Below are 15,789 nucleotides of genomic sequence, written 5' to 3' on the forward strand. Positions count from 1 at the left end.
TAATTACTAATAATCAAAAGAAGAGTGTTTCTTTTCATTCATTCACTATTTTACAGAGATGTTTGAATCTGGCTCTTCCTTTTCTTCTTTTAAAGATTGTATTTATTTATTTTTAGTTAGGGGAAGGGAGGGAGAAAGAGAGGGAGAGAAACATCAATGCGCGGTTGCCTCTTGCATGACCCATACTGAGGCCCTGGCCTGCACCCCAGGCATGTGCCCTGACTGGGAATCGAACTGGCGACCCTTTGGTTCACAGTCCGGTGCTCAATCCACTGAGCCAAAACAGCCAGGGCTGAATCTGACTCTTTCAACGAGATGTTTTTCCCCTTCTTTTCATACTTAGTGGAATTGTCATGAAGAGAGGAAAAGGGCAAATCTGATCAAGACTTCTCTTTACGTGACTGGGTTCCAGGTAATGTCTGAGCCAGGGAAGTATTCAGTTGTGAAAAGTATAGAGGGAAGTTCCTTCTGGGCCAATATGGTATATCCCTGGCCTCTAACTGGTTATAATATTGAACTTCAGTCAGTCTTCATGTACTGAAATTAAGTGATATTAGCACAATACCAAAGGCATTGAAAACTTTAAAATAGCCATTTATTTTCAAAACATAGTTCTAGGTAGTGTACACTTGCACTTTTTCCTCTCTGAAAACACAATTCAGAAATAATTTAAATGCTTTCTTGACAGTCACAATCTAGTTTTTAACACTGAAAAGCAAATAGATGAAAATGAATTTTAAACTTTTATGTAGATTGTTAAAAGAATGAACTATATTCAAACATCACTCATTGAAACTAGTGAAGTAACTTACACTTTTAATCAATCTTTCTTAATCTTTAAATATGGCTTCCTTGAAAATCAGGATTTTCTAAAAATACAAAAAAGATTCTACACATTCCACTACCTTACTTTGAGAGTCTTTTGTTTCTTACATTAGACTGTTATATGCTTTAAAGCTGGAAATCTATAGTCATAATTCAGAGTAATTTTTAAGTTATTTCTATATTGTTCTGAGTCTCAATTTTTATGCATACATTCTTTTATCTGTTGAGCCCACTTTTTCAGCTGTCAGTCTTCCTCGTCTGCTTGGTGATATTTTATTGAGACGTCATTTCCTGTTGGAGGTTTCCCTCATACCTGGTTTTGATAGTCTTGTGGAAGGGAAGAACAGCCCCAGGCTCTACAAATCCAAGCCTTAATTAAGAAGCTTAGCTCAGCTTTGCCACACACACAAGTAGAGGTTTTGGACGAACACCTAATGGTGTGTTTGAGTTGGGCCCTAGCCTCTCTGGAGCGGCACCACTCGGCGAGGCAAAAATCTCAGGGGCTGTCAGTCTCTGGTTGTCATGTGTCTGTTAAGGCTGTAGACACGGGAGCTAATGAAGACATTTTTACCTTTTTAATATTAAAAAATATTTTAAAAGGTTTTTATTGTTGACACTAGAAACATTTTTACTTTTCAGTCTTCAAAGTAAATGAGCTGATTTTAGTCAGAAACAAGCTGGTTTTGAGGAAAATTGAGCTGTGACTGAAGGATACATGGGGGTTACCTATAGGAAAACATCTTGGTCTTGATTAATATGCATGACAGTGCTGCACATGGGGTCCTAGACGACACACAACAACAACAACAACACTCTCTGCAAAGCAATCCTGTATTGTGCACTGAACTAGAAGCCACCTTTATTTGGTATGGTCATGCTACACCTGCTCTGGTACCTACCCCAGACCTGCCTGCAGTTCCTTGAACAACCCACAGAAATCTGCTTAAGCTGACAGGTTCTCTGTCCTCTTGTGCACTGATTTGACTCAGCTGTTCAGTGACGTTCAGGTGTGGTGGGTGAACAGGAAACCTTTGGTGGGCTGCTGCTCATAGACAATTTTCTGAGCATTTTGAGGATATCAACATCACTGGGACGTAGTTCCAGATCTACTGTTGTGAGGTTTCTGACTGGAATGTCAGAGACAAAAGGGTTCAGATTTCTGAAGTCACTGTCTCCAATTTATACGGGCTATGGACAAGGAAAGACCTTCATGAAAACCTCAACTTATAGAACAATTTTGGGTTTATAAAAAATTAAAATTATACTCTATAAATATCGTTTTGAGGGTTTTTTGCTTAAATTTCTTTCCCTGTGGGGAAATGCATTTCTTCATCCAAATGCCTCATCCTTTTCAAGAAGATTTAATCAGCAATCAAAACACTTTCCACAAAAAAAAGCCTAGGACTAGATGGCTTCACTGGTGAAATCTATTAAATGTTTAAAGAATTAACACTAATCCTTCACGAACTTGTTTTTAAATTGAGGAGCAGACACCACTTCCCAGTTCATTCAATGAGGCCAATATTACTCTGAAGCCCAAACCCGACAAAGGTAACACAAGAAAACTGAACACCAATATCCTTTATGAATGTGGATGCGAAACTCCTCAACAAAATATTAGCTAACGGACTCCAGCAACATGTAAAAAGGATTATACACCATGACCATGTGGGATTTATCCCAGAAAATGAAGATTGGTTTAACATATGTAAGTCAATCAATGAAACACGTCAAATTGAATAGAAAAGAACAAAGCCATACAACCATCTCAATACATGGAGAAAATTTTTTTTACAAAATCCAACACTTTTTCATGTTAAAAACACTTGACAAATATGACACAATTGTGCATAAAGAAAATTCAAAGGAATCCACAAAAAATTATGGACTGATAGATGAGTTCAGCAAGGTTGGAGGGTACAAGGTCAATAAGCAAAAATTAATTAGTGTTTCTGTTTGCCAGCACCAAATAAGCTCAAAATGAGGGAAACAATTCAGTTTATGATCACATCAAAAAGAATAAAATACTTAGGAACTAATTTAACAAAATAAATGCAAGACTTGTACACTGAATGCTACAACCTTGAAAGAAAGAAGACCTAAGTAAATGAAAAGTGTTCATGGATTGGAAGACTTAATATTGTGAAAATGGTAACTAATGCCCTTCAGACTGGTCATCAGAAGTCAACCAGATCACTATTAATATCCCAGTTGGTTTATTTCTTGGCAAAAAATTGGCAAATTGGTCCTAAAATTAATATGGAAATTCAAGGGACTCAGAATAGCCAAAACAGTCTTGAAAAAAAGATTGTTTTTTCAAACAAAGTTGGAGGATTCACACTTCCTGATTTTAAAGATGTATGATAAATTAGACATCAGATATTTGAATATTTTTCAAATTAAAAATACAAATACTATCTTTTAATTTAGTATGTGCTATAGAGAATTAGTAGAAATTGTCTTAGCTTTCATTACAAATTTCTCAACCCACTCTTCTTGATTTCAACTTTATACCTTAATGCCATTTCAGAAGATCTACACATAGATATTTTTCTCCAATATTTACGATGACAGGGAATTCATTATATGTCACTCTTTAAATATTTTAACCTAATTAATGACCTCAACAAAATACTATCAGTTTTCCTTCCAATTTCTAGGTTTTGTAAGCACCTCCCTTTGCTGTACATATCTCTAAAAGGACACAAGTCATTTGAAAGATTCTTATACTAATTAAAAACTTGAATACAAAGATATTTTACCTACAATATCTATATACCCAAAGCATGGCTTAAGTTTGGATCTAAATGATCTAAAAAGTTGTTTGCCTCTCCAGATCCACTGAGGTAGATAAAAGAATGAATTCTGGAGCCACACAGTAACAGTCTGAATCCTAGCTCTGCCATTTCACGCGATGTATGACTATAAGTAGGTTATTTATGAGGGATATTTTTACTTAATCCCTTCACCTTTTTCACCCAGCCTCCCCAACTCCCTGCCCCTCTGACAGCTGTCAGCCTGTTCTCTGTAAACATGAGTCTGTTTCTATTTTGTTTTGAGCAGGTTATTTAAACTGCTTGTGCCTCAATTTCTTTGTTTATAAAATGTGTCTAATAAGATGCCTATGTCATAAGGCTTTGAAGGGGTAAATGAACTCATGTATGTAAAATGCTTAGCATAAAAATCTGGACTATAATGGCACATATTTGTTTGGAACTCTTTAACTTGAATCTACCTAGAACTTGGTTACCATATTATGAACAATTTGCTCTTTGCTTTTCCCAGGAGATTTGTTTTTTATTTATATCTAAAACAATATTCTTTATTTTTCAGTATGTTTTAAATTTTACTTAATGTTGATATATAATGTAGCTCCTCTCATTTGTCTTAAATATGAAATAGGAAATAATTCTAAAGTGTTAATACTATTTCAATTACTATATCTCTTTCAGGAAGTAAAATATAGAGCTAGAATCAAAGTAAATTTTATTAAATAGTACTTAGCATGTATTATACCCTCATGTCTCAGAATTTTACATTCAGTTTCAGACATGTTCGTGGCTGAATGTTTGATCTGAAAATTTTTTTATATAGGTAGAAACATAATCACTAGAATGAATTGTTTATTCAACTGATATTTACTGAATGAATACTATAATTCACTCAGTAAGTTTTGAGAGAAAGAAGGCTTTCTTTCAACAATAATTTTTCCTAATAATTTCTTTTAGAATCAAAAATTACTGGCTTGCTTTAAAAATAATTCATTCAGCATAAATTATAATTTATGAAGTGAATTAACTTACTGTATCAGGATAATCACAACAGCTGTGCACTGTGCTGGGGTCCACTTTATACACAAGTCTCTCCCTTCACCGTATATGAGTAGACAAGTCCACAGACACCCTTTGCTCACATATTAAAATATTTTAAATCTGGGTTTCTTATTTTCAAATCATTGAGTTGAGATGATATCTTGGACACAAAGAATGAATGTGGTAAGATACAAAGTCATAAAATAAGTTTTTAAAATTTAGCTAGATACTCTCCTACCTAAATAAGCATAAGACCTTTATCTTATAAAATTCTATAATTGTTTTTCTTTTTCACAGTTGTTATGATTTTTATTCACTTGATTTTGCCTTGATATTATCCTGATAATAGCCAAATAAAATAATCAAGTCCTATCACCCTCTGGGTTCCTTATCTGTAAAACCTCCTTTCATTTCCTCTCCAATTCTAACACTCTGATTCTAACCCTACTTGACTTCCTTCTAAATTTAATGTGAGTTCAAACTGCAAAAGGACATAATAAAGCAAGATGCCTCTTCTTTCAGCTGTATTGCTATTGGCACACCAGTGCAGGAGGATAGAACCTTTCCTTTGAAAAATAGTCTCGAGGCCACGCGGTACAGAACACTTTAACAAAGTTTTGCATCATCCTAAGTTCCTCACATACTTGGAAACAAACTGTGTAGTTACTATAAACTAGGGGAGTTTATGTCCCTTAGGTAGATTATGCACATGGAAAGTGGAGTTCTTTGAAGTTCCTCTGGTTAGGCTGTGGGGGAGACCGAGCTACACTCTTGTTTTGTGCTTACAGTTCTTCCAGCTCATGCAATGTAATGGAATAACCTCATAAATTATGCAATTTAATGGCATAACAACCCTGTAAAAGTTCTATGCACTTCAACAATGAATTACTTTTGGACACTTCCAAAATATGCTTTGACTTGAGACTATTTTCTCAATCAAGACGCAGGGTGGCGCTGCAGGCTAAGATTGTGACTGAGCCCTGGAAAGCTCACGTATTCCTTTGTTCCAATACGAAATCAAAAGCTCAAGGAAGAAGCTTTGCCAGCGGTACTGGGTTACCAACGAGTTTGCAGAGCGTTATACTAAACGGATTTAAGTTTCAAAGCAACTTTGTGAGGATTCCACCAAGCAAGAAATCGAAATTGAGTATCTCGAGTCGTTTTTGGTTGCTGAAGAGATTGGATGTAAGCAGCTGGATTCCAACATGGAGATGCTACAGAGAATTCAACCAAACAGGCAAGTGACAGCCTTTATTCTGGTGGTGCTCTTGTCTCAGGCTCGACCAGAGCCTGTTCGTTATTCTGTGCTGGAAGAAACAGAGAGCGGCTCCTTTGTAGCCCATCTGAGCGAGGACCTGGGCCTGGGAGTCGGGGTACTGGCCGCGCGCTCTGCCCGGGTGGTGTCTGACGATGACCAGCAGCGCTTGCTGCTGGATCGTGAGACGGGGGATTTGCTTTTGAAGGAGAAACTGGACCGGGAAGAGCTATGTGGGCCCATTGAAACGTGTGTGCTGCATTTCCAAGTGTTGCTGGAAATGCCAGTGCAATTTTTTGAAGGAGAATTATCAATCCAGGACATAAATGACCACTCCCCAGTATTCCCGACGAGGGAAATGCTCTTGAAAATACCGGAAAACAGCCAGCCAGGGACTATTTTTCCGTTGAAATTAGCTCAGGATTTGGATGTGGGCAGCAATGGTCTTCAAAAATACACTGTCAGCCCCAATTCACATTTTCACGTTCTTACTCGAAATCATAGTGAAGGTAAGAAATACCCAGATCTGGTGCAGGACAAAGCGCTGGATCGAGAGGAGCAGCCTGAGTTCAGCTTAACCCTCATGGCGCTGGATGGCGGGTCTCCACCTCGGTCTGGGACCGTGGCCGTGAGAGTCCTGATCATGGACGTTAATGACAATGCTCCTGAGTTTGTGCACGCCCCATATGAGGTGCAGGTCCTGGAAAACAGCCTCATAGATTCCCCAGTCCTTACTGTCCTAGCTAGGGATGTAGACGCTGGAAACTTTGGGAGAGTTTCCTATGGCTTGTTCCAAGCATCAGATGAAATTAAGCAAACTTTCTCACTAAATGAAGTCACAGGAGAAATCCGACTGACAAAGAAATTGGATTTTGAACAAATTAAGTCTTACTATCTGGAAATTGAGGCTACAGATGGAGGAGGCCTTTCTGGAAAAGGCGCCGTGGTCGTAGAGGTGGTGGATGTGAACGACAACGCCCCTGAACTGACCGTATCCTCACTCACCAGCTCCATCCCAGAAAATGCTCCGGAGACTGTGGTCTCTATCTTCCGAATTAGAGATAGAGACTCTGGAGACAATGGAAAGATGATTTGTTCTATTCCAGAAAACCTGCCATTCATTCTAAAACCGACTTTCAAGAATTTCTATACTTTGGTAACAGAGTGCCCACTGGACAGAGAGAGCAGGGCCGAATACAACATCACCATCACCGTCACAGACATGGGGACCCCCAGACTGAAAACCCAGCACAACATAACCGTGCTGGTCTCCGACGTCAACGACAATGCCCCGGCCTTCACCCAAACCTCCTACACCCTCTTCATCCCAGAGAACAACAGCCCCGCCATGCACATAGGCAGCGTCAGCGCCACAGACAGAGACGCCGGCGCCAACGCCCAGATCACCTACTCGCTGCTGCAGCCCCAGGACCCCAGCCTGCCCCTGGACTCTCTGGTGTCCGTCAACGCTGACAACGGACACCTGTTCGCCCTGAGGGCGCTGGACTTCGAGGCCCTGCAGGCTTTCGAGTTCCTGGTGGGCGCCACAGACCGCGGGTCCCCGGCGCTGAGCAGCCAGGCGCTGGTGCGCGTGCAGGTGCTGGACGCCAACGACAACGCGCCCTTCGTGCTGTACCCGCTGCAGAACGGCTCCGCGCCCTGTACCGAGCTGGTGCCCAGGGCGGCCGAGCCTGGCTACCTGGTGAGCAAGGTGGTGGCGGTGGACAGCGACTCGGGCCAGAACGCCTGGCTGTCTTACCAGCTGCTCAAGGCCACAGAGCCCGGGCTGTTCAGCGTGTGGGCGCACAATGGCGAGGTGCGCACCGCGCGGCTGCTGAGCGAGCGCGACGCGGCCAAGCACAGGCTGCTGCTGCTGGTCAAGGACAATGGCGAGCCTCCGCTGTCAGTCAGCGTCACGCTGCATGTGCTGCTGGTGGACGGCTTCTCGCAGCCCTACCTGCCGCTGCCCGAAGCGGTGGCCGACACGGCCCAGACTGACCCGCTCACGGTCTACCTGGTCATCGCATTGGCGTCGGTGTCGTCGCTCTTCCTGTTCTCGGTGCTGGCGTTCATCGCTGTGCGGCTGTGCAGGAGGGGCAGGTCTGGTTTGGTGGGTGGCTGCTCGGTGCCTGAGGCCCAGTTTCCGGGCCACCTGGTGGACGTCAGTGGCACTGGGACCTTGTCCCAGAGCTACCAGTACGAGGTATGTATGACAGGAGACCCTGGGACTGGTGAGTTCAAATTCCTTAAGCCGATATTCCGTAACCTCTTGGTTCAGGACACTGAGGGAGAAATTAAGGCAAATGCAAACTGCAGGAATAGCTTTGTATTCGGTTAAGTATTGTGTGGGTTAAGTGAGCTGCTCGTTACTTTTGGTAAACCTAACTGCCATTGCAATGCATTTCTTTTAAGAAATCGTATTGTTCTCTAAATATGTATATATCTATTCCAAACAAATGCATATCCCTGATCATACTAAATTTCTTCCTTTTGTTAATATTCATTGGACTTAACATTTCTAGCTACACTAAATATTGAGTATGTATTTTCTCCAATTTGACTTTCTCTTCGTGATTAATCTTTCCATAACTATAAATTACTCAAGTAGCATAAGAAGAAATTTTGTTTAAATCAATTTCTTAATTGTCAATGTCTTTTTAATGAAACTTTTTAAAGCTTTTATGTAATCTTGCATTTCTATATATTTGTGGTTCTTGTCTTTACTAGATATTTCTATGTTTACAAGGCCAGAGTGTTTGAAATTTTTAATAGCTACTTAGGCCTTTCTTGTTGGCTATTCTACTAGGCTATGCCCCCGGAATAACCACAAGCATACAACTGAGCATACTTGCTTCTCCCAAACTGTACATGAACATGCACGTCATTAAATCATTAATACACTAAAATTGTAACCTTCCATTGTGAGCAGCATACATACTAGAGATTTTCTTATTTATTTGATTGGTGCTTGCCTTGCACATTCTACATGCTCCATTACCACTCACTGATGTTACAATTTAAAAAATTATTCTTTTTGTAAATAATAAAGAGAAAATCTCATATAACTTGCCATCACTTTCTACAAATAAAACTAAATCATTGCTTGGTAAAATACTTTAAAATGATCTCAGTACCTTAAATGAAATTTAAATCCTTTCATAGGATTTATGATGTGGAAAGCATCAGATACTTCCTTGACCTTCCTTTTTCGCTATGAGTAGAAGTTCAAGTGTAGTTTAATGTGTGTTTCTTTTGGTTCCCCTGCAGCTTCTCTCCACCTTTTAAAAGAATCAAATATTTTTTTTTCTGAGTTCCAGTTGTTCTGTTTAAGTCTGATTATCAGGTGATATCAGATTTTCACTTTCATTTACTTTGCAGACATGGACCGCCTTTATCAACAAAATAATGATTTACTTTTAATGTCAACATTATCTTTTGGTTTGTTCTTCAATGTAGTTTTCAGGTATTTTGTGTAAATTACTGTATCAATTATACTGAACTTTCATTTGTAAGAAATAAGCATTATTTTGTCCTTTAGGACAATAAAAGTAGAAGTTAAATTAGATAACAAATGAACTTACCTGAATTGTTATTGTTTTATGTTGTGTTCAATAAGCCAAGTAAACTGATCATGTGATTTCCAACTAAATTTATATGAATATGACTATAAAACCACTTAGTTGAACTTTTGGCACAATATGAGCAATTAAAGAGCTTGCTTTATAATCTACATATTTATTTTAACATCTCAAATGTCATCCTATCAGAATTTAATCACTTGTACTTTTTCATGAATTATTTTTCCCTAGGCATTATAATATAATAAAAAGGAAAGTGACTTACTGTTTAAGTTATTCTTGAAACAGCTTTTTAGGCCTCATCCAATCTAAAAATTGAATGACAGAGATAAAAATGAGAACAAAATTAAACACAAATATATAAGACACGGATATGGTAGTCAACTTTCCTGACTTCTCCATTTATTATTAGCCATTTAAATGAAATAGCTTTTATGTACAATAACAAGAAATCTGATTAACATTTTCACCAATATATTTCACCTTTATGAAAATTCAAGTTCACTTTTTCTGTCTATGCCAGGAAAGTTCAACTTGTATAATCAGTGAACTGAGACCAGCCCAAAAAACAGTCAGAGTGCAGCTTTAAGAATTTATGTCACAAACTTATGGATTACTCTGTGTATTACTTTATGAATTACTGTGTGTATTGATAAAGCATGGGCCAATCTTTACCACCCAGGGAACACCACCAGACTGGTATAGACTAGATCAACATTCTCAAATTCAGTGATCAGAATTTAGTAGCAAATATTATTCAAATAACGTCTACAAAATACACTCCTTATGGAAAACAAAACAATTCTATTGTTGCAAAACAAAAAATATAGAATGGAAGCCAAATATCTTAAATAGAGAGATGTATAATGTCCAGGAGCTGGGAAACTCAGTGTTGGAAATTATGTTGATTCTCCCCAATCAATCCATAGATGTAATAAAATCCTAAACAAAATTTCAGCAGATTTATTTGTGAAAGTTTAGAAACTACATCTAAAGTTTATATGGGATATAAAAGGACAATAATAACCAAATCAGTCTTAAAGAAAAAGAATAAAACTAGAAGACTTATCTATCAAATAATAAGCCTATGATAAAGCTATAGTATTTAAGACAATATTATACTGCAGGATACACAAGAGAAAAATGAAAAAAGGAGCCTTAAATGGACCTATGGTTACCTAATTTATTACAAAGTGACACTTCAGAAATAATGGGGAATAGGCCCTCTTTTCAATAGATGGTGAAAAGTCATTTGGATATTTATATGAAAAAATAATTTGACACTAACTTCATTCCTATGAAAAAAAAATAGCTTCAAAAGAACTATAGATCTAATGTGAAAATTAAAGTAATTAATTCTTCAAAACACCATACAAGAACGTTTTATGACGTGGGGTATGCAAAGATTTAAAGAGCAAGCAAACAGTCCTAACCATAACCATTGCAAAATATTTACAAATTAGACTAACTTAACATTTAAGAAGCTTTGTTCATCAGACATACCATAAGAGAGTTAAAATCCAAGTCATAGAGTAGAAGATATTTGCAATACATATTTCTGAAAAAGTACTTATACCCAGAACATATTAAGAACTTCTAAAGATAGATCAGAAAAAAAGCAAATACCCTAAATAGAGTAACAGACAAAAGATTTTTAAGCACTTCACAAGAATGTATCCTAATAGCCAATAAACATGGAAATGTGCTCAATTTAATTAATCATCAGAAATACTAAAGTAACCATATGATATCACCACACAGTGACCATAATAGCTAATATTAAAAGACAATATTAAATGTTGACAATGATATGGAGCAACTGGAACTCTCATTCTTTACTGGTTTTGGTAAAACTGTTTTTGAAAACTGTTTTTTCAATATCTGTTAAAGCTAAATATACATGTACATGTTAATGCACAGCAATCTGGCTCCAAAGAATATATTAAATGTAAACACACACATAGACACCAAATGGCATGTACACGAAGGTTTACAGCAGCACTACTCAAGATATTCCCAAGCTGGAAAACTCCAATTCCATAAACTGAAGGACAAATAAACCAATTATGGTATAGCCATACAATATAATGGTATAAAGCATTGGTGATAAAATAAATCAGAACAATATGCAACACATAAATATTACAAACAAAATGTTGTGTGAAAGGAGGCAAACAGAGAAGAGTAATACTGTATAACTCCATGGGTATAAATATTCCTTTGGTCTCCATAGAGACCAAAATTCTATGACAGTAGAAGTTAGGAGAGTGCCCACTTTTAGGGGAAGAGGGTAATAACCAGACAATGGCAGGAGTCTTGTAGGTTTTGGTAACATTTTAGCTTTAATTCAGGTTCTGCTTATAGGAGTGTACTCACTTTGTGAAAAATCTTTAAATTGTCCACTTATGATTTGTACCCTGTTCTGATGTATGTTATTTTTAAAGATAGCAGTAGTTCAGTTGGTTAGAGCATCCTATGGATAGGCCAAGGTTTCAGGTTCATCTCTGGTCAGGGCTCATAGAAGAAGCAACCAATGAGTGCATAAATGGGTGGAATAGCAAATTGCGCTCGCTTTCTCTCTGTCCAAAATCAATAATTAATAATCAATAGTTAGTTTTTGTAAAATTGTAAACATCCATTATTGGAAAAGTTAAACAGAAAAACCCTCAAGAAAAAGTTTCTTCATGTACTCAAAAGGTACTTTTATGAGGAATGCTAATGTATCATTTTAATTTATTCTGAAAACTATCTTTCACTTAAAGTTAACTCATCAAGTGTTTATTTAGAGCTTCCAATAACTAAGAATTGGAGATAAGATCGGGAGCATTTCTGTGACTTAAAAAGATATTGATACACAAGGTTTATAATTTGGAATGAAACGGCAAATACTAGTTGCAATAGTAAATAAGGACGCCTGGTGGCGCTGCAGGCTAGGAGTTTGAATGAAGAGCTCGGTGGGTACCCGGGACGCCATTAAGCTGGGAATCAAAACTGTGAGTGCTTCCTAAAAGAAGGGAGCCTTTTAGGGAAGATCTAGGGGCACAGATCTTCAGAGAGGGCTTCATTCTAGTGCGAGTCAGTCAGAAAGATCTAATTCGAGGATATTTAACGAAGCCACCTGGGTTGATTGTACAGCGAGTTGAAGACTGCACCTTCTTGAACTGGGTCTGAACAATGGAGGCTGCGCTAGCAAAAGCACTACGGAAAAGGCAAGTTGTCTTTATTGTTATATTGTTGTTTTTGTGGGAGGCTGGCTCTGAAGCAATTAGGTATTCCATGCCAGAAGAAACAGAAAGTGGCTCCTTTGTGGCCAACCTGGCAAAAGACCTGGGGCTTAGGGTGGGAGAGCTGGCCATTCGGGGCGCGCAAATCCATTACAAAGGAAACAGACAGCTCTTTCAGCTCAATACCGCAACTGGGGATTTACTTCTACATGAAAAATTAGACCGGGAGGCGCTGTGCGGGGCCACAGATCCCTGTATACTGCAATTCCAACTATTACTGGAAAAGCCGGTGCAGTTTTTTCAAGCTGATCTGCAGCTCACGGATATAAATGACCATTCCCCAGAGTTCCCAGATAGGGAAACGCTCCTAAAGATCCCAGAGAGCGTCCAGCCAGGGACTGTGTTTCCTTTGAAAATAGCTCAGGATTTTGACATAGGCAGCAACTCTGTTCAGAACTACACAATCAACCCCAATTCCCATTTTCATGTTGTCACTCACAATCTCGGAGACGGCAGAAAATACCCAGAGCTGGTGCTAGACCAAGCGCTGGATCGGGAGGAGCAGCCTGAGCTCCGTTTAACCCTCACAGCGCTGGATGGTGGGGCTCCGCCCAGGTCTGGGACCACTACCATCCGCATCGAAGTCGTGGACATCAATGATAACGCCCCTGAGTTTTTACAGTCTCTCTATCAGGCACAGGTCCCGGAGAACAGCCCCCTAAACGCCGCAGTTGTCACCGTTTCCGCCCGAGATTTAGATGCAGGAATGTATGGGGATGTAACTTACACTCTAGTCCAAGATGATGACATTACTCAACCATTTGTAATAGACGAAATAACAGGAGAAATTCGTCTGAAAAAGGCATTGGATTTCGAGACAACTCAGTATTATAACGTGCAAATTGCAGCCACAGATGGTGGGGGCCTTTCAGGAAAATGCTCTGTAGTTGTACAGGTGGTGGATGTGAATGACAACGCCCCTGAACTGACCATGTCCAAACTCGCCAGCTCCACCCCAGAAAACTCCCCAGAGACTGTAGTTGCTGTTTTCAGTGTTTCGGATCCAGACTCTGGGGACAATGGCAGGATGGTTTGCTCCATCCAGAACGATCTCCCTTTTGTCTTAAAACCCACGTTTAAGAATTTTTACACCCTAGTGACAGAAAGACCACTGGACAGGGAGAACAGGGCAGAGTACAATGTCACTATCACCGTCACGGACTTGGGGACTCCCAGACTGAAAACCCAGCACAACATAACCGTGCTGGTCTCCGACGTCAACGACAACGCCCCGGCCTTCACCCAAACCTCCTACACCCTCTTCATCCCCGAGAACAACAGCCCCGCCCTGTACGTTGGCAGCGTCAGCGCCACAGACAGAGACGCGGGAGCCAACGCCCAGGTCACCTACTCGCTGCTGCAGCCCCAGGACCCCAGCCTGCCCCTGGACTCCCTGGTGTCCATCAACGCTGACAACGGACACCTGTTCGCCCTGAGGGCGCTGGACTTCGAGGCCCTGCAGGCTTTCGAGTTCCTGGTGGGCGCCACAGACCGCGGGTCCCCGGCGCTGAGCAGCCAGGCGCTGGTGCGCGTGCAGGTGCTGGACGCCAATGACAATGCGCCCTTCGTGCTGTACCCGCTGCAGAACGGCTCTGCGCCCTGCACCGAGCTGGTGCCCAGGGCGGCCGAGCCTGGCTACGTGGTGAGCAAGGTGGTGGCGGTGGACAGCGACTCGGGCCAGAACGCCTGGCTGTCTTACCAGCTGCTCAAGGCCACAGAGCCCGGGCTGTTCAGCGTGTGGGCGCACAATGGCGAGGTGCGCACTGCGCGGCTGCTGAGCGAGCGCGACGCGGCCAAGCACAGGCTGCTGCTGCTGGTCAAGGACAATGGCGAGCCTCCGCTGTCTGCCAGTGTCACGCTGCACGTGCTGCTGGTGGATGGCTTCTCGCAGCCCTACCTGCCTCTGCCCGAAGTAGCGACGGAGGCAGCCCAGACTGACCCGCTCACGGTCTACCTGGTCGTCGCGCTGGCATCGGTGTCGACACTCTTCCTGTTCTCGGTGCTGGCGTTCGTCGCGGTGCGGCTGTGCAGGAGGGGCAGGGCTGGCCTGGTGGGTGGCTGCTCGGTGCCTGAGGCCCACTTTCCGGGCCACCTGGTGGACGTCAGCGGTACTGGGACCCTGTCCCAGAGCTACCAGTATGAGGTGTGTCTGACTGGAGGCTCCGGGTCGAATGAGTTCAAATTCTTGAAACCAATTATCCCCAACTTCCCACCCCGAGACACTAGAGAAGAAATAGAGGAAAACGCCATCCTCCGGAATAACTTCGGATTCAGTTAGGAATCTCATCACCATGCAGTGTCTTTGTAACACCTCCAATTTCCCCAGGGACAGTTTGAGAAGGTAATGGACAGAAATTCCATCTTCAAGTGTAGCCTGGAATTGCCTTTTGTGATGTATTTCTCCATTGCCCTTTATCTTGTCCAGTTTTGAAAAACTCAGTTCCAGGCGATTGCATTATTTGCTTAATGCCACTTCAGACCCCTGCATAGTGTGAGTTTCGCTGTAATGTTTGCCACATTGTTGCCCTTTGTTTAGATCAACTATCTTAATAAAATCAAATGTTAATGGCTTTTCTCTGTGTTCAGTCCATTTTTTCATCACACACTAAGTATACGGGATGCTAATAGCAAAAATTAAAAAGCGTTTTTACATGTTTTTAAATTTTTGTTTTCAAATGAAAATATGCATTTGATAACAAGTGCAATGTGTTGCCACTCTTTCTTTGCTCTCGTCCCCTCTGGCAAGCATTTTTAAGCATACATTTTAATGAAATTTTAACATACACACAAAAAGGGGAACAGATCCTTAATTTCAGCACAATGTATTGATATTTTCAGGAAGTAAACATACTTAGTATCAACATTTTGATGAAGAAGTGAAATATAACGAATATCCCAGGCATCACATAAATTGTCATTAAAATCACTACCAGCAGAAGTATAACAAATGTCCTGACTTCTAATGCTATAGTTTAGTTTTGCCTATTTTAAATTTATTTAAATAAAATAGTAGAGTATATACTGTTTTGTGTCTG

The 15,789-nt window shown here is 40.5% G+C and overlaps 1 protein-coding gene across 1 annotated transcript; it reads left to right on the top strand.

Annotated features, from left to right (window-relative positions):
• The first annotated feature begins 3,153 nt into the window (after positions 1–3,153).
• On the top strand, positions 3,154–15,327 carry LOC114510318 (protocadherin beta-4). Its single transcript, XM_036014702.1, has 2 exons — positions 3,154–7,909; positions 14,406–15,327. The coding sequence occupies exons 1-2, from the start codon at positions 5,843–5,845 to the stop codon at positions 15,030–15,032; spliced, it is 2,694 nt and encodes an 897-aa protein (XP_035870595.1). The 5' UTR covers positions 3,154–5,842; the 3' UTR covers positions 15,033–15,327.
• Positions 15,328–15,789: the final 462 nt, after the last annotated feature.

This window comes from Phyllostomus discolor, chromosome 13 (assembly GCF_004126475.2).
Source record: "Phyllostomus discolor isolate MPI-MPIP mPhyDis1 chromosome 13, mPhyDis1.pri.v3, whole genome shotgun sequence".
NCBI classification, from domain to species: Eukaryota; Metazoa; Chordata; class Mammalia; order Chiroptera; family Phyllostomidae; genus Phyllostomus; species Phyllostomus discolor.

What these genes read in the sequence shown, in the direction of transcription:
- LOC114510318 (XM_036014702.1), top strand. Translation starts at nt 5,843, where the DNA reads ATGGAGATGCTACAGAGAATTCAACCAAACAGGCAAGTGACAGCCTTT. An exon ending in ACCCGCTCACGGTCTACCTG is followed by an intron (nt 7,910 to 14,405) that starts GTCATCGCATTG and finishes GTGGTGAGCAAG; the next exon opens with GTGGTGGCGGTGGACAGCGA.